The sequence below is a fragment of the Chelonoidis abingdonii genome, chromosome 3 (genome assembly GCF_003597395.2).
Source record: "Chelonoidis abingdonii isolate Lonesome George chromosome 3, CheloAbing_2.0, whole genome shotgun sequence".
Taxonomy (NCBI): Eukaryota; Metazoa; Chordata; order Testudines; family Testudinidae; genus Chelonoidis; species Chelonoidis abingdonii.
The window spans coordinates 184,009,471-184,035,792 of NC_133771.1; the positions used below are offsets into that span (position 1 = coordinate 184,009,471).

Sequence of the window (26,322 nt, forward strand, 5' to 3'; positions counted from 1 at the left end):
GGGGCTGGGAATAAGGGGCTTGGGGTGCAGGAACGGTGCTCCAGGCTGGGATTGAGGGGTTTGGAGGGTGGGATGCAGATTGGGGGTGGGACAGGGGAGCGAGTCATGGATCCAGGCTCCATGTGGCACTTACCTTAGGCAGCTCCCAGAAGCAGTGCCATGTTCCTCCTCTGGCTCCTACACGGAGGCACAGCCAGGCGGCTCTGCTGGCTGCCCCATCCACAGGCACGCCCCCGCAGCTCCCATTGGCCATGGTTCCCGGGCAATGGGAGTTTCAGAGCTGGCACTTGGGGCGGGGGCAGTATGCGAAACACCCTGGCTGCCCCTATATGTAGGAGCTGGAGGGGGAACATGCTGCTGCTTCCAGGAGCTGCACAGAGCCATAGCAGGCAAGGAGCCTGACTTAGCCCTGCTGCACCACTGACGGGACTTTTAACAGCCTGGTCAGCAGTGCTGACTGAAGCCTTCAAGGTCCCTTTTCGACTGGGTGTTCTGGTCGAAAACCAGACACCTGGCAACCCTATCTGGAATGCTGCGCTCATGCTGGATATATCAGGTGCCGCCAGCCCTACGCCCTATCAGTTCATTCTTACTGCCCATGGTGGTCACACATTTTGGGCAGTAGCGAGTCTTCAAAAACTTTTGTCCCCGCACCCAGAAAGAGCAAGACATCTGCCCCCTCTGTCTGGCTTCCAAGCCACCCAGTCAGGTCACACCAAGTGCCTTGGCCTCCGTGAGCAGCACACCTCCAGGACCCAACTCCTACTGGCACTGTTCACCTTTGCCAGTGCCGAAGAAAAAGGCCAAGAAGTGCTCCTTGGCACTGAGCAAGAAGGCCCAGGTGTCATCTACCAAGGGACTCGGACCTGCCCACCAGACTATTCCAGAGCTACGCAATCGTTCCTCCCCAGCTGGGGCACCCCGCCCTGTTAAGGGTCCGCCACTGACTCCTGGGAGTGGTATGGGACCCAAACTCCTGTATGCACCTTTGTCAGTGGCCAGCGCAGTGGCCTTATTGGAGCACATGGGGCGTACTGGTTGTGATGATGCCTCCTTCATAGCATTTCTCAGTGCCTGCGATGGAAGCTTGGACGGTGGCTCTACCAGCACTGGACCTGGTACCAAAAGCCCGTTCTGAGGTCAGGGTGGAGGAACCTCTTCCCACCCCAAAGCCTCTTTCTACAGTGGTGGTCAAGATCCGAGCACCTCCACTGGAGGTCCTGTCTTCCTTGTCATCCCCAGATGAGGCGGTTGTGGGATCTTCCAGAGCTAGCCTGCTGGATGACTTAGAGAACATCTAGACCTTCTACGGTGCATGGCCGAGGACTTTCGCCTTGAGGTACAGGAGATGGCAGAGCAGGAGGACACCCTCTTCAACATTCTCTCAGCCTCTACGCGTTCCCAGGGAGTCCTCAAGATAGCCAAGGCCTTGTTGCAGACCCCATCCTTCATCCCGTCCACTTCAAAATGGGCTGAGAAAAAGTACTTTGTGCTGACCAGAGATTTTGAGTACCTCTATACCCACCTGCCCCTGGGCTTGCTGGTTGTATTTGCAGCCAATGAAAAAGACAAGCAGGTCCCCACCTCCTTGACTCCCAAACAACAAGGCTAAGAAACTTGATTTATTTGGGAGAATAATTTATTCCACCTCCAGCCTGCAATTTTGGGTAGCGAACCATCAGCCCCTGCAGGGCTGCTACAATTTTAATCTCTGGGATGGTCTCAGAAAGTTCCAGGAATACCTCCCTCAGGGTTTGGCCCAAGAGTTTGCAACTCTGGTGGAGAAGGGTATGACGGTGACAGATGCTCCCTGCAGACCGCATGGAACATGGTGGACTCAGCAGCAAAGGTGGTCACATCGGTGATGGTCATGCAACGTAGTTCCTGGCTCCGGATAGCAGGCCTCTCCCAGGAGATGCAGGCCTCGATCCAGGACCTCCCTTTTGACATAGTTGGTCTGTTCTCGGATCAAATGGATGCCAAGCTGCACGGATTGAAGGACACTAAGGCTGCCCTTCTCTTGTTGGGCATGCATAGGCCACAATCAGCCAGGAAGCCCTTCTGGCCAACACTCTGGAAGCCTCGTCAGGGACCTACACAGAGAGGGGATGCTAGTTTCAGTCATCGTCGCCTTTCTTCCTCCTGTTTGCCAGCCCAGCCTGGAACCACAAAAGAACCAGGGGCCAGAAGTGATTGGTCGTGGATTACATCGGACCTCTGGGTCCTGAACATAATGGCTCGGGGCTATAACCTGCAGTTCTTGGCCGCCCCTCCTTCCCGCCCCTTCATTTTCCCGTCCCTCTTAGGGACCCTTCTCACAAGCAACTCCTCATTCATGAGGTAGAGAAGCTCCAGGGCTTGGAGGTTCCTCGGGACATGGAAGGATGAGGACTGTACTTCCTAATCCCAAAGGCCAAAAGGGACCTGCATGGCCTCAACAAGTCTCTCAAGAAGCTGAAGTTCCACATGGTCTCCCTGCCCTCCATCATCTCTTCCCTGGATCTGGGGGGCTGATACACCACTCTCAATTTAAAGGGCGCTGACTTTCATGTCTCCATAGTCCTAGGCCACAGGCACTTCCTGTGTTTATAGTGGCTGGGCATCACTTCCAGTTCAGAGTGTTACCCTTTGGCCTGTCCTCAGCCCCCAGGGTGATCACAAAGTGTGTGGCAGCAGTAGTGGCTTACCTGAGACGTTGAGGCATCCAGATCTTCCTGTATCTAAATGACTGGCTCATCAAGGACACGTCTCCGGAGCAGGTCCAACAGACCCTCAATCTGGTGTGGTCCATCTGCAACAATCTAGGCCTGTTAATAAATGCAGAAAAGTTCACATTAACGCTGGTTCAACTCATAGAGTTTATCGGAGTAGTTATCGATTCCACGTGAGCCAGAGCCTTCCTTCCGGAAATGCGCTTCCAGGCCACGTCAGACTTGATTGCCCACGCAAAGAGCCATCTACTTACCACAGCCCACACGTGCCTGCGACAAATGGGCTACGTGTCCGCGTGCACATACGTGATAAGCCATGCCTGTCTTCATTTATGACCTCTGCAGGCATGGCTGGCGTCAGTCTATATCCCCAGCAGGCACTCCTTGGACCAAGTGGTCACGGTGCCAAGCCATGTCCTCTCATCCTTGGACTAGTTACTGGATCCCAAGTCGGTGCTGCACGGGGTTCCCTTTGTATCTTTATCTCCGTCCCTTACCCTGATCTCGGACGCTTCAGACCTGGGCTGGGAAGCCTGTCTGGGAGAGCTCAGGACTCAGGGCCACTGGCTACACAGCGATCCAGCTTTTCATATCAACATCAGGGAGCTCAGAGCAGTTCACCTGGCCTGCCAGGCATTCTTGCCCCATCTGAAGGGCAGTGGTGGTGCAGGTCCTGACAGACAATACATCAACAGGCAAGACGGAGCCAGGTCTTTGGCCCTTTGTCAGGAAGTGCTCAGCCTCTGGGACTTTTGTGTGTGACATGCCATTCATCTGGTAGCTGCCCACCTGCCCAGAGCCAAGAACATCCTGGCATTTCACCTCTGCAGGACCTTCTTGTCTCACCATGAATGGTCACTCCATCTGGAGGTGGTCAGCCTGATCTTCCGCAGGTGGGGGACTCCTCAGGTGGACCTGTTCTCATCCTGGCAGAACAGAAAGTGCCACGTGTTCTGTTCTCTGTTAGACGCCTTCCTGATCTCTTGGTCGGGAGCGCTGATGTACGTCTTCCCACCAGTGCCGTTAATCCACAGAGTACTGCTCAAGGTAAAGCAAGACAAAGCAACAATCATCCTCATAACACTGGCATGGCCTCTTCAACACTGGTTCGGCATGCTGCTAACACTCTCGGCAGCCACCCCACTGCAGCTACCTCTTCGGCCGGATCTGTGTCCCAGAACCAGGGCAACCTGCTGCACGCGAACCTGGAGTCACTGCACGTGACAGCTTGGCTGCTGTGTGGCTGAGTACAGACAAATGGGGGTGTTCTGCTGGTGTCCAGCATTCCTGCTGGGTAGCAGAAAACCGTCCACCAGAGGTACATATGTGGCAGAGTGGAAGCGGTTCACCATGTTGGGTAACGGGCCAACACATTCATGCAGAAGAGGCCCCGCTGCAGGACATCCTGGACTATTAACTGCACCTTAAGCATCAGGATCTGTCGCTATCTTTGATCGAGGTATACCTGGCAGCCATTTCAACGTTCTCCCTTCCACTTCAAGGACAGTCAGTCTTCATCCATCCCATGATGGTGCGCCTCCTGAAAGGTTTGGAGTGCCTTTACCTGCATGTCTGAGACCTAGTCCCCCCTTTGGGACCTGATTCTTGTGCTGTCCAAACTCCTGGTTCCCCCCTTTGAGCCCTTGGCTTCCTGCTGCCTCTTGCAAGGTCTCCTTCTTGGTCGCTATAACTTCGGCCTATAGGGGGTCCAAAACCAGGGTGCTCATGTCAGAGCTGCTCTATATGGTCTTCTGTAAGGACAAAGTCCAGCTGTGTCTGCACCCAGCCTTTCTGCCCAAGGTCGTCTCCCGGTTCCATACTGGTCAGGACATTTACCTACCAGTCCTTTGTCCGAAGCCCCATGTGAAGGATGAGGAGCGCAGGCTGCATACCTTGGATGTCAGATGGGCGCTGGCCTTCTACACTGATAGAACAAAGACATTCCATAAGTCAACACAAATGCTTGTTGCTGTCCCTGACAGGATGAAAAGTTGGCCAGTGTCAGCCCAGAGAATCTCATCTTGGATCATGGCCTGCATCCACTGCAGATGGTGAAGGTGCCCCCACCAGTGATCGTGATGGCTCATTCGACTATGGTGCAGGTATCGTCAGCTGCCTTCCTGGCACAGACGCTGATCCAAGAGATCTGTCAGGCCGCAACCTGGTCATCAGTCCACACATTTGCATCGCACTACGCGCTGACCCCGGACGCTTGAGACTATGCTGGCTTTGGCAGAGCAGTGCTGCAAACTGCAAGACTGTGAACTCCGAACCCACCTCTGTTGAATTTGCCTGTGAGTCACCTAGAATGGAATTGACATGAGCAAGCACTCGAAGAAGAAAAAACATTTACCTACCTTCTGTAACTGTTGTTCGTAGAGATGTGTTGCTCATGTCAATTCTATTACCTGCCCTCGTGCCCCTCAGTCGGAGCTGTTGGCAGGAAGGAACAGAGAGAACATAGGGCGGGGTTTGACAGCCAGCCATACAGATACTGCTAAGGCAAAATCTCTGACAGCCATGCAGGTGGGCACGCGCACACCTAGAATGGAATGGATATGACCAACACACATTGAAGAATAACAGTTACAAAAGGTAGGTAACCATTTTTTCTTTTGGAAACTAGTGTGTGTTTATTAGAGTTGAGTAGAATATTTGGTTTGTGGAGATGCTGTGGACCCAGCCTCGTTGTTTGTTTTGCATAGCTGATGTTCATTATTGTACAGCATAGTGCGCTGACAGCACCATATCAAAATCAAGTACTCTGATAATCTAGCTGGTTCTTAAAGGCTTCTTTTTTATTCCTATGCAGCCAAGCAGCCCAGAAGACTATTACAGCTCCTTAGATGAAGATCTTAAGATTGAGATGATTGAGAAGCTCTTTGCCATGGACACAGAGTCAAAGAACCAGTGCAACTCTCAGGTCAGAGGACAATAGTATTTTCTTCCCCACAAGCACTGAAACAATTCTCCCATAACCAGTACCATGGATGACCATTCTACTGTAATATAGCACTTAATTCTCAATGCTGCTCACAGTTTCCATTCCTCAAGAAGATCCAGAGAGGGTCAGCGTATCAAGAAAGAGTATGGAGACGACAGGGCCACCCAGAGGATTCAGGGGGCCTGAGGTGGCCCATCGCCAAATTGCTGCCAAAGACCCGGCACTTCGGCAGTGGGTCCCGGGGTGGAAGGACCCTCCACTGCCGAATTGCCGCCAAAGATCCAGAGCGGAAGAAGCTCAGGGGGCCCGGGCCCCACGAGAGTTTTCCGGGGCCCCCAGAGCAAGTGAAGGACCCCACTCCAGGGCCCCCGAAAAATTCTCATGGGGGCCCCTGCGAGGCCTGGGGAAAATTGCCCCACTTGCCCCACCCCTACCCCCAGGCAGCCCTTGGAGATGAATGGAAAGCGGACAAGCTCCGAAGTTTGCTGATTGAGTGCATCTCCTCGAGATCCTGTGCCAGCAGGACTCCAGCTGGAATGTAACGTTGCTCCTCCTAGGGGAGGTTATATGATGCAGGGGCTATAATGAGCTCTAGTTCTTTCAGCTACATCTTAAGAACTAGGTTAACACTTGAGGCCTGATCTGTGCACAGACTGACACAGGCACAGTGGAAATGATCCAAACTTCTCCAGTTGGAGCTGGTACTGCTAGAAGTAGAAATGCCTGCCATGAGATCAGCTTGCTGAGATCCAGTCAAATGGGTAAACCTAGGAGATTACAGGAAAGATTTTCAAAGGTACATGCACAAAAAATGCCCATTATGCCCATATGGATGCCTCCAACTTGCAACAGACGGTCCTTGGTTTTCACATGCACATACAGCCCTTGTGAGAGTGTGCAAGTGAATTTTAGACTTAACTACGAAGCAAATCTTTTCATTCATATTTTGTTTGGCATAAACTATATCGTTCAATTCAACAGTGAAAAATAGCTTTTCAAAACACTGAATACTGATTCAGACTGGATACAGCAGCAATAGTAATAAGCAATGCCAGATGGCCTGATGGGCAACCAGGCAACATGCAACAAGGCAGGGACAGGGAAGTGCACACATCACGTATCACACACACCCCGTGGCAAAATCAGAATAATCACTTTGGACTCAGTCTACGTCCTTCTCCTTTTTCTGGGTTCATAACTGGTCAAAAAGCGACATGGAAATTGATTGAAAACTGCTTCCAAATAAAAGGCCTGAGACCTCTTTTTAGACTACTTCTCTCCATGCTTCGGTAGCAACTTTGTGAGCACAGACACTCCTTCTGTATACACCATAGCTAGAGGGAGGATTGTTATTTAAAGTGTGCTAGATAAGAAAAGCCCTGGGGAGCTTACAGTCTAAGTTTTGACATAACAGAGCAGTGACAGCAACAGAGGAGGGGTAGGGAAGGAGAGTGAAATGGCAGGCAGGCAAGGAGGAAGGAGGGCAAACATGGCGTGAAAATTGGAGCACAATAGAAATAATTGTTACGAGAAACAATTCAACATCAGGTTGCTCAGATGACTTCAAGGGTGTATGAGACCTTCCTGTCCTGCTTGCAACTCCTCCTCCTGCTGCTGGTGGTCATCTGAATCCTCCTGGTGGACCTAGGGCTTTTAAGGGCTAGATCTGGGACTGTTGCTGTGATGGAAATAGGAGGAGAGGGTGTTGCTGATCTGGGTGGATGGGAAGCATGCTCTCTTCCTGCTTCTAGGTTCCATTGCTTCTGCGTGGAATATCCAAGATTTAGATGCAGTCAGCACTCCCACTGAAAAATATAGAAATGAATGTGTTAATGTCCTGTGAACTGTGTTTAATAGGCCTTTTGTGGGTTTGATGCACATTTTCTATGCAATTAGCTTTTGAATAACTTATTTTCCATTAGTCAGGCGTGGTGTGAAGTTGAACTATGTGCCACACTTAAGCATTGGCAGACAAGTTATTCAAAGCCCAGTGGAACATCTGCTCCAGTTCAACCCACGTTGACCTCCCAAACTGCATTGGGGCATTAGCCTTCAGAAAGTGTTATGCATATGGTAGCATGGTTGGTGGGTGTAGCATGATTTTCAGTCTGGCTTCATGTTTCTCATCTGCCCTGCAACCTTATCCCTGGTGATATCAGAAATAAGTATAGAATTCATGAAAACAGACATTTCAGTATAGAAATTACATGCATCTTTAAATAGGGATCTGCCACTTTCAGTATATTTAAGTAAATTCGGTTGACTCTTAGCTATACAGCAGGTATGATGATTCTTCAGTCTTACATTCACTGATATTTCATCTTCCATGTACACATTAATTGCCATGTGCTTTTTATTATTATTATTTGTACAGACTGATTTCAATGAGCTGGATCTTGAAACCCTGGCTCCTTACATTCCCATGGATGGGGAAGATTTCCAGCTGAGTCCAATCTGCCAAGAAGAAGGTCCTCTCCCTGAAAATGCACAAAACACCCAGCAAAGTTTAAGTAGCATGAGTACCATTTTCCAGCCCCTTGCTCCTGCCTCTCAGAATCAGTTCCTCTTGGAGAAATACTGCCAACAGATGTCAAATAAAAATATGAACCCTGGTCATGGACCTCTGTCATCTGTGTCCTTCAATGCCGTGAACAAGTCCTCCCTGCCACCATACCATGCGCAAGCCAGCACCCCACTGGCTTCAATGGTTGGAAGACCAAGCAGCCAGTGGCCACCTGATCCACCAGTACAGTATGTTCCTGCTAAGTGGAGACTAATGGATAAATACTGTGGGTCCTTAGCAAGTTCATCATCATCATCACTGCACTCTCCCAACATGTCGTTATATAAGAAAAGGTAAATCTATCCTAATATACAAGCTGTTAGGTGTATCTCTCCTTGAGACTTCTGTGCTGCAAACCTTGAAAAAGTCTGTTTGCCCACTCTGCTGGAATAATCTGTTTCAACAGAATGGAATACTAGGAGCCCATTTCTGCTGTCCTTTGAAGTGAACAGCTTAGCCCTTCCATTGACTTGAATGGGAGCAGAAGTGGGCTGATTTTCACCATTATCATCAGTGTACTGATGTGTGGATTTGTGAAAATGTACATGTCTAGCACAAAAACAGAGAACAGTTTTGCAAAGCTGCTTTACTGTCACAAACAGTGTCAGAAACAGATCTGGTAGGACAGGGAGAAAGATGGCCCAATGGTTACAGGGTAGCCAGCGAGCTGGGTTCAGTTCCCTGCTCTGCTGCAGACTTCCTGTGTGACATTGGGCAAGCCTCTGAGCTTTTGTTCTCCATTTGTAAAGTGGAGGTAATAGCACTTCCCTACCTCATAGAGCTGGTGGCAGGGCAAATACATGAAAAAAAACAGTCACGGGGGCCATATAAATACCGTAGGTAAAGAGCTTCAGTAATAGTCTTAAGCATGTTGTTAAACAGAAATCATCCTTAAATTTCAGATTTTCAATACAGTTTATTTATATTTATTACTACTATGATGAGCATAGGGTAAGGACCAGGATAGAAGCACAGTAGTCCAGTTCAGACAGGTCACTTAACAACTTTGTGCATCAGATTCTGGATTTGTAACATGGAGATAAAAATACTGGCTGACCTTCGTAAAGCTCTTTGGGAATCACAGATGTCAAGTGCTCTAAGTGCTGTAGGGTTGTTAATACTTTTAAAGATGTACAAAATGATGGGTTTCATTTTCTAAAAAAATTGTAACCATCTCAGGGATGTGGGCACGTGCAGTTTTATATGTGAAGGATCGATTAATTGTATGCAGTTGCTAGCCTTTTTGGCTGTGTGACCATAGAGCCAAATATTGGTCCACAAACACTAACATATGGGCCCATAATTGTGCCTGCAAAAATGGAGGGCAGGTTAAGCCCTGTTAAAAATTTGACCTACTAAGTCATACAATTTTTGTTTCACAATCAAGGTTTTGCTTCTAGATTGTGAGGTAATGACTTACCAGACTTTCATTAACACTTGCTATTGAAAGTTTCCAAGCATTATGGCAATAAGTGTACTGACAACGGGGTTAGCTGTCCAGGAAAAATTCTGCACTTGCAGTCTAGCCCATCCCACCATCCTATGCCAAAAGAACCTTAATGCTTTGAAAGATCAATCAGATACAAATAGTCTTATTTATTTGCAAACTGCTCGCTCAAGGAAAGGTCTTTTCTTTACAGATCACTGGACAGTTTTGAGCAACGGGGCATAGATATAAACCCTGCAAGAATTGCTCTTGCCAACAGTTTGAAACTGAAGCGACAGATGGATTATGAAGATCAAACATTTCAACAGCTGAGTGGGGTAATCTGTTATAAGGAATTCAGACACTTCAAACAATGACCATTACAAAAGGGTTTTCATTTTGATTAGTTATGTCTGTTTCTGGTTTCTTTATCCAACTGCAGGCGGATTTGTCAATGATGAACCCATCTCATTTAATGTGGAAAAGGATGAAAATTCTCAAAGGTGAAAATTGTTCATTGGTTACTGAAAAGAAGTCCCTCAGCACAAGTGTCCTTACTGGTAAGACATAAATTGATTCTATAATGTTCATTTCTAGGTATTATTTTAGGACAGTTTCACTAGAAACAAAGACTCTGTACAGGAATTATCATACTTGCCATTTTCATGCCAAAAGCAGAAGAACTACCATAAACCAAACATATAGACCAACAACTGTTAATGCAGTCAACAGTGCTCTGAGTTGGATTGTCCTGTAAATGAGAGCTTATATATTGTTCTGGGGCTCTCTGTTTCCCAGGGAGCGTGATGTGATAGTTCCACTATAGCTCAGATTTAGGGTCACTGTGGCCTTCTGATATTTCCAGTAATTTCCACAGCATCAGAGTTTTCATTTAAAAAGTTTATACCTTCTGGTTGCAAAAATATTCTTCTAAATATGAACCACTGCTGTGCAGTAGGTCCAAGGCCACAGGAAGGCAGCTTAAAGTAAGTGTGATTTCTGTGTGAAGACATCAACTTAGTGTGAAGTATTAAAATTCCAATTCTTCTTCTCCCCACTGGGACAGTCACAATACAATGGTCTACTATGTTCTACAACCCATCCTGGTATGTGCAGCATCATTTATTCACAACTAGGTTAGGAGTATGTTTACCCAGTCAATGGTTCTGAAGAAAGAACCCTCAAGTGCTGGTAATGATGAGTGATCAAAATAAGGTGGTTATCTAAACCTATTGTAGATTTTGGAATGAACTCTTATTAGGAAAAAAAAATTTCATCTACAATATCTGTATAAATAATTCAGTGAGCACATTAATCCTTTAAGTGAAAAAAGATTGAATCTAGCCTCCTGGTCTTAAGCTCTCTCACAAAATGGCCACACTCATTTGGCACAGTGATGTAATCTCTGCTCCAGGGAAGCTGTGACTGACTAACCAGTGAAGGCGGTCTGCCATAGCTTTGAAGCAGTGTAGAAAAGTTTGCCAGTTATACTTTCATTATTATAGTCAAGGACTCTGGGAAGCTCAATCCCGGCACTTGTGCTCCCAGAAGATAAATTGGCACATTGTAACACAAAGGTCATTTTTAAAAAACAATTGTCACATTTAATTTTAGATGAGTTTATTCGTAACTCACAGAGAGGTCTGAGCCAACCAATGAACCAACTGCAGCAGCGACAGCAGCAATCCTCCTGTGGAAGCCCTGGTGATAATCAGAAAGCAGCGTTCTCCCCTCAGTTTTACAGTTCCCATTATCAGAACTTCAATGTTCAACCAACTCATAAAAAGTCAGGTAAGGGGCTATCACAGACAAATGAGAAAATAGCTTTGCTCTTTGGTTTCAATACAGATATAAGGACTGATGGCTTATAAAGGGGAGTTAGAGGACAATAAACTTCAACCCAAATCTGTATAGTTCATATTATACTGAAGTGATGAAATTCTGAATGTATGTATAAGTTTATATCTAGTTTGACAGTTTGTGCATAAATCCCACAAACGTGTGTCTCTAGGCCATATCGTATGCACAAACTTTCACACTTCATATAAATTCAACGTAGTGTTTTGTTTTCTCTCTCTCTCTCTCCATATAGATAAGTGTGTACATTTAATATGAACATTTATATTGAACACACTATCAATCATTTCAATAGCACCCCTCAGCATAGTCTCGACAGTAAGCCCCATGCATGTATGTACTTATATAAAATTCTTCCTCCCAGAAAATGAGTTAGACGTGATCCAACCCAACAATTTTGTCCCCGGTGTGAAGCTTAAGTTAAATGGAGATTGAACCAGGGAACTCTATACGAACTGGCAGCTCAAAATCCCCCCCATTAGATTGTAGCACAGAAGCTGTCAAAATAGCCATTTCTGGAATGCTATTAACCAGGCCTGATTTCAGTCAGTTCATCCACATTGTTGCAGACCCACTAGTCATGCACAAGCTCTCCCTTACTAGCCTGTACCTTATTCCTCTTCTGTGTGGCCATGTAAGCCCCTGTGCAGTGGATCCATGGTGGTTCTGCTGCATTTAGAGCATTCCAACCCCAGAGAAACAAGAGAGAAGGCTCTGACCCTTGAAAAGCATTAATTTTAAATATCCAAAGTTGAAAATTTAAATGGCTATGCATCGGCATCTGTATCCTTGAGACCCATCAGTGGATACTCTTCAAAATAAGTGTCCAAAGGCATAACTGTCAATGGATACCTATATAGATTTAGGCAAAGGGTAAGTAAGCCTCAGTCATTCCTCTAAAATTATACTTCACTAACATCAGATAGAGCCATTTTTCCTTTAATAAGGACTGTTTAGCAAATGTATTAAAATATATCGGTTAAAATAACACCTTACAATGCCTTGCTAGTGCATGCTTCCCAGTTCAACAGGCACAGTAAATGACATTATAGCAGTTCACTTTTCTGACTGTAATGAAAATCTTCCTAAACAAATTTAACGAGAATTTAAAAAAATATTTTTTTTTCAACAGTGAGTGGAGAAAACTTGTCCACTATTGCCTTTTCCCAGCACCCAGTACTGTCTCTGTCCTCTTTATATCAAGTTATATCTGAATTCGATCCTTCATTTTTTTACTGTCCTTTTCTCCATATACTTGGACTTTGTAACTTTGATCTCAGCAAAATCTGACGCCCATCATCAATCTTGGTAAATAAAGGAATAAAAGTTGAAATGACATAGCGCAACGTTAAATATGATTATTGCAGTTCTTTTTCATAGTTATAAATGTAGCAACTGTGTAACTTCAGAGTGATTTTATGTTTGGCAGCTTGTGCATACATTTTTCCCTTCAACTGAAAGGGTGAACAAACAGCTTACTACAACAACAGCACAATCACAGAAGTGAGTCATAGTTCAGCAGAAGTAGTTTGACTTTATTTTATGATCCTTTTTTAAAAAAAAAAATAGATGAGGTACATGACTGCAATTGGTGCTAAGTCAGAAAACTGTGGTTTACTACAGGTTTCCTGTTTTTGAACTAGAATGATTTCCCCTTTAAAAAAAAATCTAAATGACAAGGAAAAGAAAACATGTTTTACTTCTAGCTAAAATTTCAACATGTGAGACTATTCTCAGTTTTAAATGTTGTTTGGCATATATAGGTTTGAACTGGAAGATGTAATGCTGTTTTCAGGTGCCTGAATGTTATAGAATACCAAAGAAAGCTAAAGGAGGGAAAAGTTAACCTTCCCCACTGTGTTTAGATGGGCATCATTCATTATTTTAAAACTTTTCTTTAACGCTCTATTTCAGGTGTGACAAGTCGTCTGCTTGGGCAGTCTTATGAACCCTATTTGTTGCCTGAATTGACCAGATATGACTGTGAGGTGAATGTCCCTGTTTTGGGCAGTTCTACACTTCTGCAAGGATGTGATTTGCTCAGAGCTCTTGACCAGGCAACCTGAGTAACCTTGCACTATTCCTTGGCCTATACTGTTCAAAACAGCTTCAGTTTTTAAATATATTTTTTCAAGTAGATAATTTCTAATATCCAATACACTTTTACAAGATTTTACTTATGTATTGAACTTGTCCACATTACCAAATAGTGGCCTTTTTGAAGTTACTCACTTTATTATTCTTATTAAAAATATACATCTACTGTATTTTTCTCTATTTCAATAAAAGTGTTCTTTAGAAAATTTATATTATTTCCCCTCCTGCCTGACTTGTAATTTATATTCTCTGACGTTTTCTTCAGTATTCATGCTAACTAAACTGTGGTGTAAATGTCTCTCTAATACTTTGGCTCCTGTACTGCAAAGATTGATTTTTATTGCCAAAGATAAATGAAAACAAACAAAAAAATCTGCTTTCCAACCACAGTTTGTGTTGACCTTCTAAATTAAAATGCTCCATGCCCCTATTGTGTTTGTAGTCTCTATTTCCCAGCACTAATCATATTGTAAATGTTAACATCTTTGGGGAAAAAAATAAGAAACCTCACACCACCACTTTCTGACTTTCTCTCCCTAAATCAGATACTATTTGCTGAAAGAAATGTGAAGGGTGAACTGCAGAGTTTGTGGGTACCTGCGAAAGTTGCACACCGTAGCTTTGTTTCCCTAACATGGGCTAGATCCTCAACTGCTGAAACTGGTGCTCTATTGCTGTATAGAGAGCTACACTGACATATGCTAGCAGAGGCTCTGCACCTAGGTTTTCATTTGTGATGGGGTTTCATGGGGTTTTTTTGGAGGGGGCGGTATTTCTTTTCTTTTTTTTACACAAAATGTAAATGAATCTTTGAAATTTCTGTTTGGGTTATTATGTATTGGTACTTTTGTTATGGCTAAGACATAGAACCATACCTACTTTTTAAGAGCTGTTTTTGACGAGCGTTGGGAACACTCAGGATGGTGTTGCCAATATTGCAGGACTGTAAGAATTTGTCCAAAGGCCAGTACTAACACTGCTAATTACCAATTAAGTTGACCTTTTTTGTGCGTGCATTTTATTTGCTAGCTAGCAACATAATCCACACTCATGAAACATTAAAAATAAAAGTTAAAATAGTATTTCCACTTGCCTACTTACCTTTGCCTTTTACTGAGTTACCCTAGTGAAAATAAGATGTTAAGAGTGTTGGGCTGGGAGGGTTTTCTTTAGTGTTTTAGCTTTCCTTGTATTGTTGATAGCCTTTCAAGTATCTTACAGTATGTCATTGTAAGGCAATCGGACATCTTCAGAACCACCATAAAAACAACTCCTTGTTATCATGAATTTATTTAAAGGGCAAGGATTCAGTTTAGTCCCCAGAAACCTCTTTGCCTTTGCTGGAAAATAAGAATAATGGTATTGCTCTTTAAGGTCTAGATGTTCAGTGGAAAACCAGGAAAGGAAGGGCAAATCCCCGATAGCAGATGCGAGGACAAACTATTTCCTCTTGCCCCTAAGCTAACATCCTCTGCTGATGTATATCAGTGCCAGTTTACAGCAGCTGAAAATCTGGCCCTTAAAGTTTCCCCAAACTCAGAGCCATTCTACTCAGACTTCCAACTCCACTGAAGTCTATGTTCCATCAAATCCCTTTGTACTATGCACTAACATTTGCAGGTAGGGAGCATTGCGTTCATTGAGCACTTCAGAGCTCATTGTGTTTAAGTGATACTTAACCTTACTGTCTTACACACTGAAAAAATAATTGAAAACCTTTTCTGTTGTTGATACATTTAAAAAAAAGTTATTAGTGTCCCTCAGTACCTTTAAGAACTTTTTACCAAAAATAAGTTACTTTTAAAAGTAACCTATTGCTATGTGAGAAAAAAAAGGTGTAAGCATCTAATGATACTTAGCAAAGCAGCTTTGATAAATCTGCAGTGGTAATAACTTGAGTGCTTGAAGGGTTAATGACACTTAAATATTGCTCTTTTATTTTTTTTGGTTGTGTACTTTCAGCATTAAAGATGTTATACCATAAGTTTACTAGACACTCAAATATTCCATGCTTCATATTAACCAAACGTAGCAGCATTATTTTATGATCTTTATTTCTGAATTTTTATTGACAATATAATGACTGTATGGGAACTTTAACTTGATACGGAAATGTATTTTGACACTGATACCTTATTAAAGTATACTGATCCTAAATTCTTTGTGACTCTTGTTTGCTATGAATTTATCACTTGATGTATTATTGTAAAACAAAGTATTTATTAAATTATTTATAGAAAATGAAGGTTTGCATTGATCTTTAAAATCTTGAAAGAAGAACAAAAGCTACCCATATTTAAAAACTAGAAAAGAATATTAAAGCAACATCAACCAAAGGCATAAAGACACAGTGATGTGTTATAAACCTTTCCATCCATTAATTTCAACAGATCCTGGACCAGCCCTCAGCATGCAAAGGGTTAAAGATAAATTCCCATACCTTCAAACATATCATGCCATTGAATCTGACTCTTATTTCAATAGGGACTCTTTCAAAACTTATGGTACAATATGACCCACAGAATTTAGAAAATCAATAGAAATTTGCCAGAGTGAGTACATGCAATACACATGGTGTTTGATTTAACAGATACCGTGGAAAATGATCTTAGACACTGACCTGCCAATCATTGCATTTATTCTTTTATACTTTTATGCATTTATTCTCTTATACTTTTACCTTTGATTTGTAGTGTTTGGCAACAGTAATCAAGCGTACCGTACTTCTAGCAACCAGGGTGCCTCTATGTATCATGATTTTCCTAATAAATTATTTTCTCCCACTGCCTTGGATGTCTCAGATATCAGGACCTTCATGCACGCTCTCTCCCCAGGGTTTAGATTCGAATGCCAACAAGCATGTCAGCTCTTTTCCTAAGGTTTTTTACCAAAGTACATCCATGGACAGGCCATTCAAAGGCTGCAAATATCCTAGAGGGAAACTGATCACTGATGCAGAGCATCCGCAGTTCCAACGGAAGCCAATACGAGCTACAAGTGCTTAGCAGTTCCAGTCATTGTCTAACATGCAAATGTATACCGCTCCTACAGAAGCACTGTACAAACATTAACAAACCATCACAGCAGCCTGTAGGATAGGGAGGTATTATTGACTCCATTTTACAGCTAGGGAATCAGCCAGTGACTTGCCCTCAAATAATCCCTGTTAGAAACTGCTCTTGCCAAGACATCCTCTTTCTTTCACCCCATGCCATTTCTCATGCTCCCTCACCCCCCACCATTTGAAGAGCTCTGACTTTCTCTTGCAGGAGTGAAATCAGGAAGGCCAAATCACACTTGGAGTTGCAGCTAGCAAGGGATGTTACGAGTAACAAGAAGGGCTTCTACAGGTATGTTAGCAACAAGAAGAAAGTCAAGGAAAGTGTGGGCCCCTTACAATTCAGTAATTGGGAAGGCAACCTAGTGACAGAGGATGTGGAAAAAGCTAACGTACTTGATGCTTTTTTTGCCTCTGTTGTCACAAACAAGGTCAACTCCCAGACTACTACACTGGGCAGCACAGCATGGGAAGGAGGTGACCAGCTCTCTGTGGAGAAAGAAGTGGTTCAGGACTATTTAGAAAAGCTGGATGAGCACAAGTCCATGGGGCCGGATGCACTGCATCCAAGGGTGCTAAAGGTGTTGGCGGATGTGATTGCAGAGTCATTGGTCATTATCTTTTAAAACTCATGGCAATCCAGGGAGGTCCCTGATGACTGGAAAAAGGCTCATGTAGTGCCCATATTTTAAAAAGGGAAGGAGGAGGATTTGGGGAACTACAGGCCAGCCAGCCTCACCCTAGTCCCTGGAAAAATCATGGAGCAGGTCCTCAAGGAATCAATTCTGAAGCATTTGGAACGTGATCAAGAACAGTCAGCATGGATTCACCAAGGGCAAGTCATGCCTGACTAATCTAACTGCCTTCTATGACGAGATAACTGGCTCTGTGGATGAGGGGAAAGCAGTGGATGTGTTATTCCTTGACTTTAGCAAAGCTTTTGATACGGTCTCCCACAGTATTCTTGCCAGCAAGTTAAAGAAGTATGGGCTGGATGAATGAACTATAAGGTGGATAGAAAGCTAGCTAGATCATTGGGTTAAATGGGTAGTGATTAATGGCTCCATGTCTAGTTAGCAGCCGGTATCAAGCAGAGTGCCACAGGGGTCAGTCCTGGGGCCAGTTTTATTCAATATCTTCATCATCTAGAGGATAGCATGGATTGCACCCTCAGCAAGTTTACAGATGACACTAAACTGGGAGGAGTGGTAGATATGCTGGAGGGCAGGGATAGCATACAGAGAAACCTAGACAAATTAGAGAACTGAGCCAAAAGAAATCTGATGAGGTTCAACAAGGACAAGTGCAGAGACCTGCACTTAGGAAGGAAGAATCTCATGCACTACTACAGACTAGGGACCGAACGGCTAGGCAGCAGGTCTGCAGAAAAGGACCAAGGGGTTATAGTGGATGAGAAGCTGGATATGAGTTAACAGTGTGCCCTTGTTGCCAAGAAGTCTACTGGCATTTTGGGCTACATAAGTAGGGGCATTGCCAGCAGATCAAGGGATGTGATAATTCCCCTCTATTCGACCTTGGTGAGGCCTCATCTGGAGTACTGTGTCCAGTTTTGGGCCCTAAACTACAAGAAGGATGTGGAAAAATTGGAAAAAGTCCAGCGGAGGGCAACAAAAATGATTAGGGGGCTGGAGCGCATGACTTCTGAGGAGAGGCTGAGGGAACTGGGATTGTTTAGTCTGCCGAAGAGAAGAATAAGGGGGGGATTTGATAACTGCTTTCAACTACCTGAAAGGGGGTTCCAAAGAGGATGGATCTAGATTGTTCTCAGTGGTAGCAGAAGACAGAACAAGGCGTAATGGTCTCAAGTTGCAGTGGGAGAGGTTTAGGTTGGATATTAGGAAAAACTTTTTCACTAGGAGGTTGGTGAAGCACTGGAATGGGTTAGCTAGGGAGGTGGTGGAATCTCCTTCCTTAGAGGTTTTTAAGGTCAGGCTTGACAAAGCCCTGGCTGGGATGATTTAGTTGGGGATTGGTCCTGCTCTGAGCAGGCGGTTGGACTAGATGACCTCCTAAAGTCCCTTCCAACCCTGATATTCTATGATTCTTACATGAAGCATCAGTCAGCTCCACGTTCAAATACCCAGTCCAAACCTGGTTCCTTTGCCAAGCTTTGTCACTTATGGACCATTGGGCCTTGCTGTTGTATTGGTGTGCATATGATTATTCAGACATCTGACTGTGGGTGCATAAGCCACAGTGAGCACCCAAGACACCAGCCAAAAGCAATACATGTTTTATATACAATAATGGCACCATCGTCTATGGACTCAAAAGCAAGTCACAACAAGAGAAGCTAATGGATTATTATTAAGAGTAAATTAACTTGAGAGCAGCATATTTCTTCTTTTAACTATAAATGTATTTGTAGATGAGTAAGGATTTCCTCACTGACCTCTCTTAGCTGATCAAGTAGCACATTAAGGACCATGATATTAAGACTTCTTCCTTCTCCACTTAATTGGTCTTACTGAAAGCATTAAACAACGCAAAACAAGGCAAGGAAAAGTGAAAAAGCAAGTTTAATCAATAAATCTAACAAGAACTGGGGAAGTATTTATAGGTAACACAGTAAACCAAGGAGTGCACTAAACACATCTTAAAGCCAGATCATAGCTTCTTCCTAACCCATAACTTGAGAAGGCAACTGGAAGCAGCCACTCTGGCTCTAGAAAGGGAAGCTGCAGGAACAAGCAAAGCCTTCCAAACTCCATCTGAAAAATGGTGGCTAGGTTTGGAGTCCCCTCCGTCCCCCCAGAAAAAGCCACCGATGGCTACTGTTGTGCATGTACACGCGTGGTGGGTCTTAACCACAAAAGCTCAGTCTCCCGTGCCTAGACTCCATTAAACAAAGGACTCATTAACTGTCATCACCACACTGAAATATCAACAGGTTACCACTGCCTTTCCCTGTTTATGCATGTTCCTGAACCAATGGTATGTTGCATCTCACAGTAAGGGCAGGTCTCAACTACAAACTGCTGCTATGTCAGTCAGGGGTGTGAAGAGGTGTAAGTCCCTGACTGATACAACTGTGCTGGCAAAACCCCTAATGTAAACACAGTTCTAGTTTATTCCAGGCCCTCCCCCCTTATATTCCCAGGTTTGCCCCTATGAACTGTGTCACCCTAGGAGTGCTTTGCAGCATCCGAGTGCTCCTAGTAAGAGCTGGCCTAAGTCAAGATCATTTAACTATATCGCTCTAGCTTGCAACAAACCATTTTTATTTCTTTGGCCAATTGTGTCCACTTCAAGTAGTCAGGCACAGCTCCTGCAGCAGAAGAACTTGCTCAGCTGTTACACTACCACCTGATTCAGCAGAACTAGCACTATCTTCCAGTATTCTATCATCATTATTTATAGTCTGGTGCCTCCCACAGGCTCCAATCCTGGCTGAGGCCCTGTTGTACTAAGCACCAAATACATGTGGAAATGTGGTCCCTGCCTGGCAGAGTTTACAGTCTCATTAGGAACATGTTAAACCAAGTGACTGAGAACGAAGGGAAGAGATATCATGTGGTTACTCAGCCTAAAGACTTGCAGACCTTGCGAGTTATGAAACAGTTAAAGTTGTCCTCTTTAAATCATTTAAAAATTCCTCTAACAAACAGTAAATACCTGTGCTCCCTTCCTAGAGATTTCTTAGAAGGTCACTTCAGCTTGGAAAGTCCGCGCTTGTGTGGGAAGAGGCAGCTGCAATTGGTGATGAGCCCTCAAAATCCTGGGCAGGAAGGGAGGGGGTTGCTGCCTGCTAGTGTTGTGTTACTCTGCTTATACTGCCCCTTGAGCTCATGAAAGGCTGGGTGAGCATAAATTATGTCGTATACTGGAAGAATTGGTTCGCTCTCTGTATTTTTGTACATCAGTGTCACTCCTTCAGACCATACTGGAGAACATGGCACAATAGCTGAGGTAGTCCAGGTCAGAGGCATTCTTAACAAGATAATGCCAATCAAATTCCTGGGCCTGTTGTATTTCATAATAGAATTAATCATCCTTCTGACTGAAGTTTCTTATCGATTTCTTGAAAGATCTTGTTTGAGGCTTTTCAAACGTAACAAATCAGCACCAGACCTGACATCCAAAAACTTATCCTTAAGAATGACAAATTGGAACGGGTAAATGTTTGTGTCTGTAGAAACAAAGCTGCAGAGAAATGAGACCTACATCCCTGCAGCTGGCATGAAACAGAAGGATGCCTGATTCATCGGGCTACAGCAATCCCCTGTCACACAGTTTCAGTGTGTTCAACCACACACCTCCACCTCCACCAGCCTAGTGTTAAAAAAAGAATTGCTCATTATGACACTATACAAACCCTTACTTTGCTAGTTCAACTTACACAGGGCTTGAGTGAGGTTGAAAAAGGAGTGTGGCGCCCTAGGTCTGTGGTTGCTTCTACAAATACATTTAGATACTATCACATCCACAAGTGCCAGCGCCCATGCATGTGTTACAAGGATTGTAGACCTGAGGCCACCTGCCTTTGAGGATCTATTGCACTTGGTGGAAACACTGTTGTCATCGTTCTATAGCATGGCTGTGGCAGAATGTTCGCTTTCTCCAATGAACTGAATCAAAATAAGCCCATGTGTAAGCAAGCAGCAAAGCACACGCTGGTACAAGCAAATGGCCCAAGAATAAATGGTTTCCAGACCCATCAGACTATTCCTCTTGTTTTCAAGGGGTACCAGAAACAAACCATTCGTGGATAGATCCACAATGAACAGTCAACAGCAGTCAGCTCTACCTGATGTCAGGATTCAGTGCCATTCTGCATGAGCAGCTCTAGACTCCTAGCTAGATGGATAGCTGTGAATTTCCACTTGAATGGGAAATGATTGTTCCAGAGTGTCAGTGCTACCTCTCAGCCTCACACTGCTGCTAGCAGTGGCATTTTACTGAAGCAAGGAAAGGAACTAAACATACAAGAGCACATGAGAGCTAGACAGACACACAAAAAATGGGAGACTGAAAACGTGAAATTAAGGCACAACAGGCCAAAACAAAGTAGCTTAAAAGTAAGAGAAATGTTTCTAGCTAATCCCAGGGGCAACCATGTTTCATTCAAATTGACTAGCTAGAGGACGAGACCAAATGGCAAAAACTAGGACAATCAAATCTGAAGCCTTAGCTACCATTAGGCAAGGGATCAGAATTTTTTCCAGTCTATCATTTCCCTAAAGTCTTGAAACAACTGGCTCAAGGCATCTTTATTCACAGGTATTCATGGATCTAGATGTGTGGTGGAGACCCAAGCTTTTGCTTCTAGGTCACTAGTTCAAAACTGACTCACACTGGGGAATGAGTCAAGGTCATTTGCAGTGAAGGCTGTTTGATGCAGTTTTTCAGAGGCTCTAGAGTTTAGATTTTTTTTAAATCTAAAGTGAGTATTTCTAGGCAAATTATATCTTTTCTTTTTTAGTAGCGCTGAAGTCAATGGGACTACTCGTGTGCTTGGGTGTTTGGTTGGGTTGGGGCTAAGTAAGGTGAATTGCATGAAAAGTGATGTTTTTAATGTTTATACAGTTTCTGTTTTTTCTGGTCACTAACTTTAAACAGAGAAGACTGTCTTGCAATATTATTACAGAACTTTACCAGTCTGGGCACCAAAGCAACTCACCTGTCTTTTACTATGATCAATAGAGGAGATTTAAAAAAAAAAAACAAAAAAAACACCGCAAGTTTTACTCACCCATCAAAAATCAGTTTGATCACCCTGGGCAAGAAGGGCTGAGAATGCCAACATCATCTTTACAGTAAGCAATGATAGGCACATCAAGGGAAAAAAGTAACTGGACTACTGCAGAAAACCACTGGAAAAATCTCAAGTTCTGATATTGCAAAAATCAATGATATCGGTTTTATTATACCAGCTCATTTGATGAATAAAAATGTGCTTATGGTGAGAAAAAAAATCACTAAGTATAGCACCTTGCTATTCCTCTTGTGTATGTGCTAAGTCACAGCTGCCTAGTTTTCTGTCAAAAAGTGTTTATTTCAGATTAATAAAGCTATAGAAGACCAGAGCACACAGTGCTGTATTTGATGCTTGTGCCAGAATAAACTAAAAACAGCTACATTCTGATTAGAGAGGCTTCATTGTCAATGATGGCTGATGACATTGTGCATCTCGCTCGCTCTCTCCACGCACACACGTACGCATGCACACAGATAAATTAAGGTAGCAAAGTTAAGCACTCAAAAGTTCGGAAATGCTAGAATTAAGCTTGCCTGTGCCCATATTATTACTGATAGAGTTGGCAGTGATGCCCATAGTTTAACTAGTCAAACTTTCCATGGTAAGCCTGTTTTCTGTTAGTCACAGCTTTGCCACACTGTAACCATTTGGGCTGAAAATTTTCCATGCCAAGTGTCTGTGTCAGACTGAATTTTTAAAAGAAGTTTCAGCTAGAACAGTTCAGCCATTTCCAAGAAAGAGATTAGGGGAAATATATTGTTTTTCCTATTTTAATTTTGTACATGCTGTTATCTGGCATTTCTTAACTTTTAAATGCTTATCTTTGAAACCTTAACAATCATTTAACATCTGTTTTTAGCAGTGACACATGCAGAGCAGAAGAAAAACAGCACTATGTTCAGCTAGCAGAAGGAATTGCAGAACTGGTTGTTAATGCCAACCACCGCCACTCCTCACCACGTCAACTTGGAAATTGAGCAAATTTGATATGAAAAGTCATTTGGCCAAATTCTGCTTGCTGTTATACCATTTGTGAGCCCTTTAAAGTCAATGGATTTGCACCAATATAACTGAAAGCAGAATGCGACCTCCAGATGGAAAACACTAAACAACAAGATGTCATTTACACAGTCAGTTTTCAGAGCAGAACCTCACTGTGTCTAGGGGAATAAAAAGAGCAATCAGCATTTATACAGAGATATAGAGAAGCCCAATACTGTACATAACAATTTATTTCTTGCTTCCAGTTTGGGTAAATTTTAAGAAGGTTGAAGCAACAGTTTAAGCTTTCCTTTTGTTGCACAGAAATGAATTTAGTAGGTCCTTCTATTGCTTATGGTTTCCAGAGCAAAATCTAGTTAGAGCATGCCCAGCGATAATCAAATTTAAGTAGGGCTGTAAATCGATTTTAAAAATTGAACACAATTAATCGTGTGGTTAATCGCACTGTTAAACAATAGAATATCATTTATTTAAATATTTTTGGATGTTTTCTACATTTTCAAATATAATGATTTCAATTACAACACAGAGTACAAAGTTTACAGTGCTCACTTTATATTTATTTTTTATTACAAATGTTTGCATTGTAAAAAACAAAAGAAATAGTATTTTTCAATTCCCCCATTACAAGTACTGTGGTGCAATCTCTTTATCATGAAAGTTGAATTTACAAATGTAGAATTAAGTACAAAAATAACTGCATTCGAAAATACAGTAAAACAATGTAAAACTTTAGAGCCTACAAGTCCACTCAGTCCTACTTCTTGTTCAGCCTATTGCTCAGAGAAACAAAGTTTATTTACATTTGCAGGAAATAACGCTGCCTGCTTCTTATTTACAGTGTCACGTGAAAGTGAGCGCACGCATTCGAATGGCACTTTTGTAGCAGGCATTGCAAGGTATTTACATGCCAGATGTGCTAAAGATTCATGTCTCTTCATGCTTCAATCACCATTCCAGAGGTTATGCATCCATGCTGAAGACAAGTTCTGCTAGAAAATGATCCAAAACAGTGTAGACCAATTCATGTTCATTTTCATTGTCTGAGTCAGATGCCACCAGCAGGTTGATTTTCTTTTTTTGGTGGTTCGGGTTCTGTAGTTTCTGCATCGGAGTGTTGCCCATTCAACACTTCAGAAAGCATGTTCCACACTTCATCCCTCTCAGATATTGGAACTTCAGATTCTTAAACCTTAGGTCAAGTGCTGTATCTATCTTTAGAAACTCACATCAGTACCTTCTTTGCATTTTGTCAAATCTGCAGTGAAAGTGTTCTTCTTGGAGCGCTTGCTTATGTTGATTCCATTCCAGGTGTGCGCGCACCAGAGCGCGTGACGGTCAGAGATTTTTGACTTAGCAGTACCCGAAGGGCTGGCTGTGGCGCGCTCTGGAGTGCCGTGCTCATGCGGCGGTATACCAGGCACTGCCAGCCCCACATCCTCTCAGTTCCTGCTTACCGCCTGTGGTGGTCAGTCGAAGCACCTTTCTTGCTTAGCAAGAGCTAGCAGGTGTCTACCATTCTGAACTTCATGCCTTAATGCCATTGTACATTCACTTTGCTAGTGCTAAGTAGTTGTTAGGAAATTTTTAAGTACTTGTTAAATGTTAGTGAGTTACTAGTTAGGGTCACAGTGGGACTTTGCCCCAGGCGGGGCATGCCCCAGTCTCCTGGGTTCAAGCTCTGCTCGGATTGCAACAGGCCTATGTGTGTTAGTGACTACCACAGCAGATGCCTTCAGTGCCTGGGGAGTCACACATTAAGGGGGGGTGCCAAATTTGCAAAAACTTTTGGACCCGCACCCAGAAGGAGCGGGACATCTGCCTCAGGGCTCTCCTGATGGAGTCCGCCCTCTACCAGGCTTCCAAGCCATCCAGGCAGGTCACACCAAATGCCTTGGCCTCCGTGCACAGCACATCGCTGGGACCTGACTTCTACTGGTATCATTTGCCATCACTGGCACCGAAGAAGGCGGCCAAGAAGTGCTCCCCAGCACTGAGCAAGAAGGCCCTGTGGTCATCTATCAAGGGACCCATGTCCATGCGATCATGCCTCTCCAGTTGAGGTGCCCAGCCCCCTTAAAGGTCTGCAACTGACTCATGGGAGCGGTATGGGACCCACACTCCTGCCTGCACCTTTGTCAGCCCAGGCTCCCCCCGGCACAGAGAAAACACAGGTCTCCACCTGCTCTGAGGATGACCCTGGTGCTGCAGGACCCAGCTAAGGCTCCCCAAGAAGGCAAGCCCACCATTAAGGCTCCTCAGAGAACAGGGGAACAACACAAGTCACCAGATAGAAGACGTTGATCACCACCACCGCATTTGGAATCCTGGGGCAGATCCCAATCATGTCATCAGTCACCCAGGCAAGTTTCCAGATCCCCACGGTGCTACTCTCTCTGGCATGGTGCCAACACTCCCCTTTCTATTCCCAGCACCACTTGCTGTCTCGATGGTCGTCCTCTAAGCGTCAGTCCCAATCACCAGCATGGTGGGACAGTTTCCTGTCCCGGTCCTGGTCCCCCTGGCACCGGTACTGCTCTTGATGCTCCGGTTACTCTGCAGTTATGCCCAGGCAATGTTCACCAGTAGCTACAACCAGCAAACAAACACAGGCATTGACAGCTCCTCCGTGGTTGCTGGAGGAGGGTTCCTCCAGTATGGATGGCCCGTTCAGCCCATTGTCACGGTCTCATCGGTGTCACTGGGCACCAGAGTCCCTCATTGGTGGCACCACAATAGCAGCATGGCCAGTAGCCAGTGCAATGGCCTTATTGGAGTGTGTGGGGCGTACCAGTTGTGATGATGCCTCCTTCACAGCACTCCTCGGTGCCTGCAATGGAATATCGGATGGTGGCTCCACCGGCACCAGACCTGGTACCAAAAGCCCATTCTGAGGTCGGGGTGGAGGAACCTGTGCCCACCCCAAAGCCTCTTTCTCTGACAGT

At 44.2% G+C, this 26,322-nt stretch overlaps 1 protein-coding gene and 1 long non-coding RNA gene across 4 annotated transcripts in view; one reads left to right on the forward strand and one right to left on the reverse strand.

Moving 5' to 3' along the window:
- The window catches only part of EPAS1 (endothelial PAS domain protein 1), a 178,608-nt gene extending 162,765 nt beyond the window's left edge, over positions 1-15,843 (forward strand). For both annotated transcript variants that reach the window (XM_032770229.2, XM_032770228.2), the window contains 6 exons: positions 5,524-5,634; positions 8,030-8,511; positions 9,859-9,982; positions 10,087-10,204; positions 11,259-11,435; positions 13,416-15,843. In XM_032770229.2, coding sequence (XP_032626120.1) covers positions 5,524-5,634; positions 8,030-8,511; positions 9,859-9,982; positions 10,087-10,204; positions 11,259-11,435; positions 13,416-13,567 — 1,164 coding nt within the window. In that variant the 3' untranslated portion in view covers positions 13,568-15,843. The remainder of the gene's footprint in view (positions 1-5,523; positions 5,635-8,029; positions 8,512-9,858; positions 9,983-10,086; positions 10,205-11,258; positions 11,436-13,415) is intronic.
- The window catches only part of LOC116818943 (uncharacterized), an 82,234-nt gene continuing 56,003 nt past the window's right edge, over positions 92-26,322 (reverse strand). For both annotated transcript variants that reach the window (XR_004372304.2, XR_004372305.2), the window contains 2 exons: positions 7,184-7,460; positions 92-2,807 (listed from right to left, as the gene is read on the reverse strand). This is a non-coding gene — a long non-coding RNA (uncharacterized LOC116818943). The remainder of the gene's footprint in view (positions 2,808-7,183; positions 7,461-26,322) is intronic.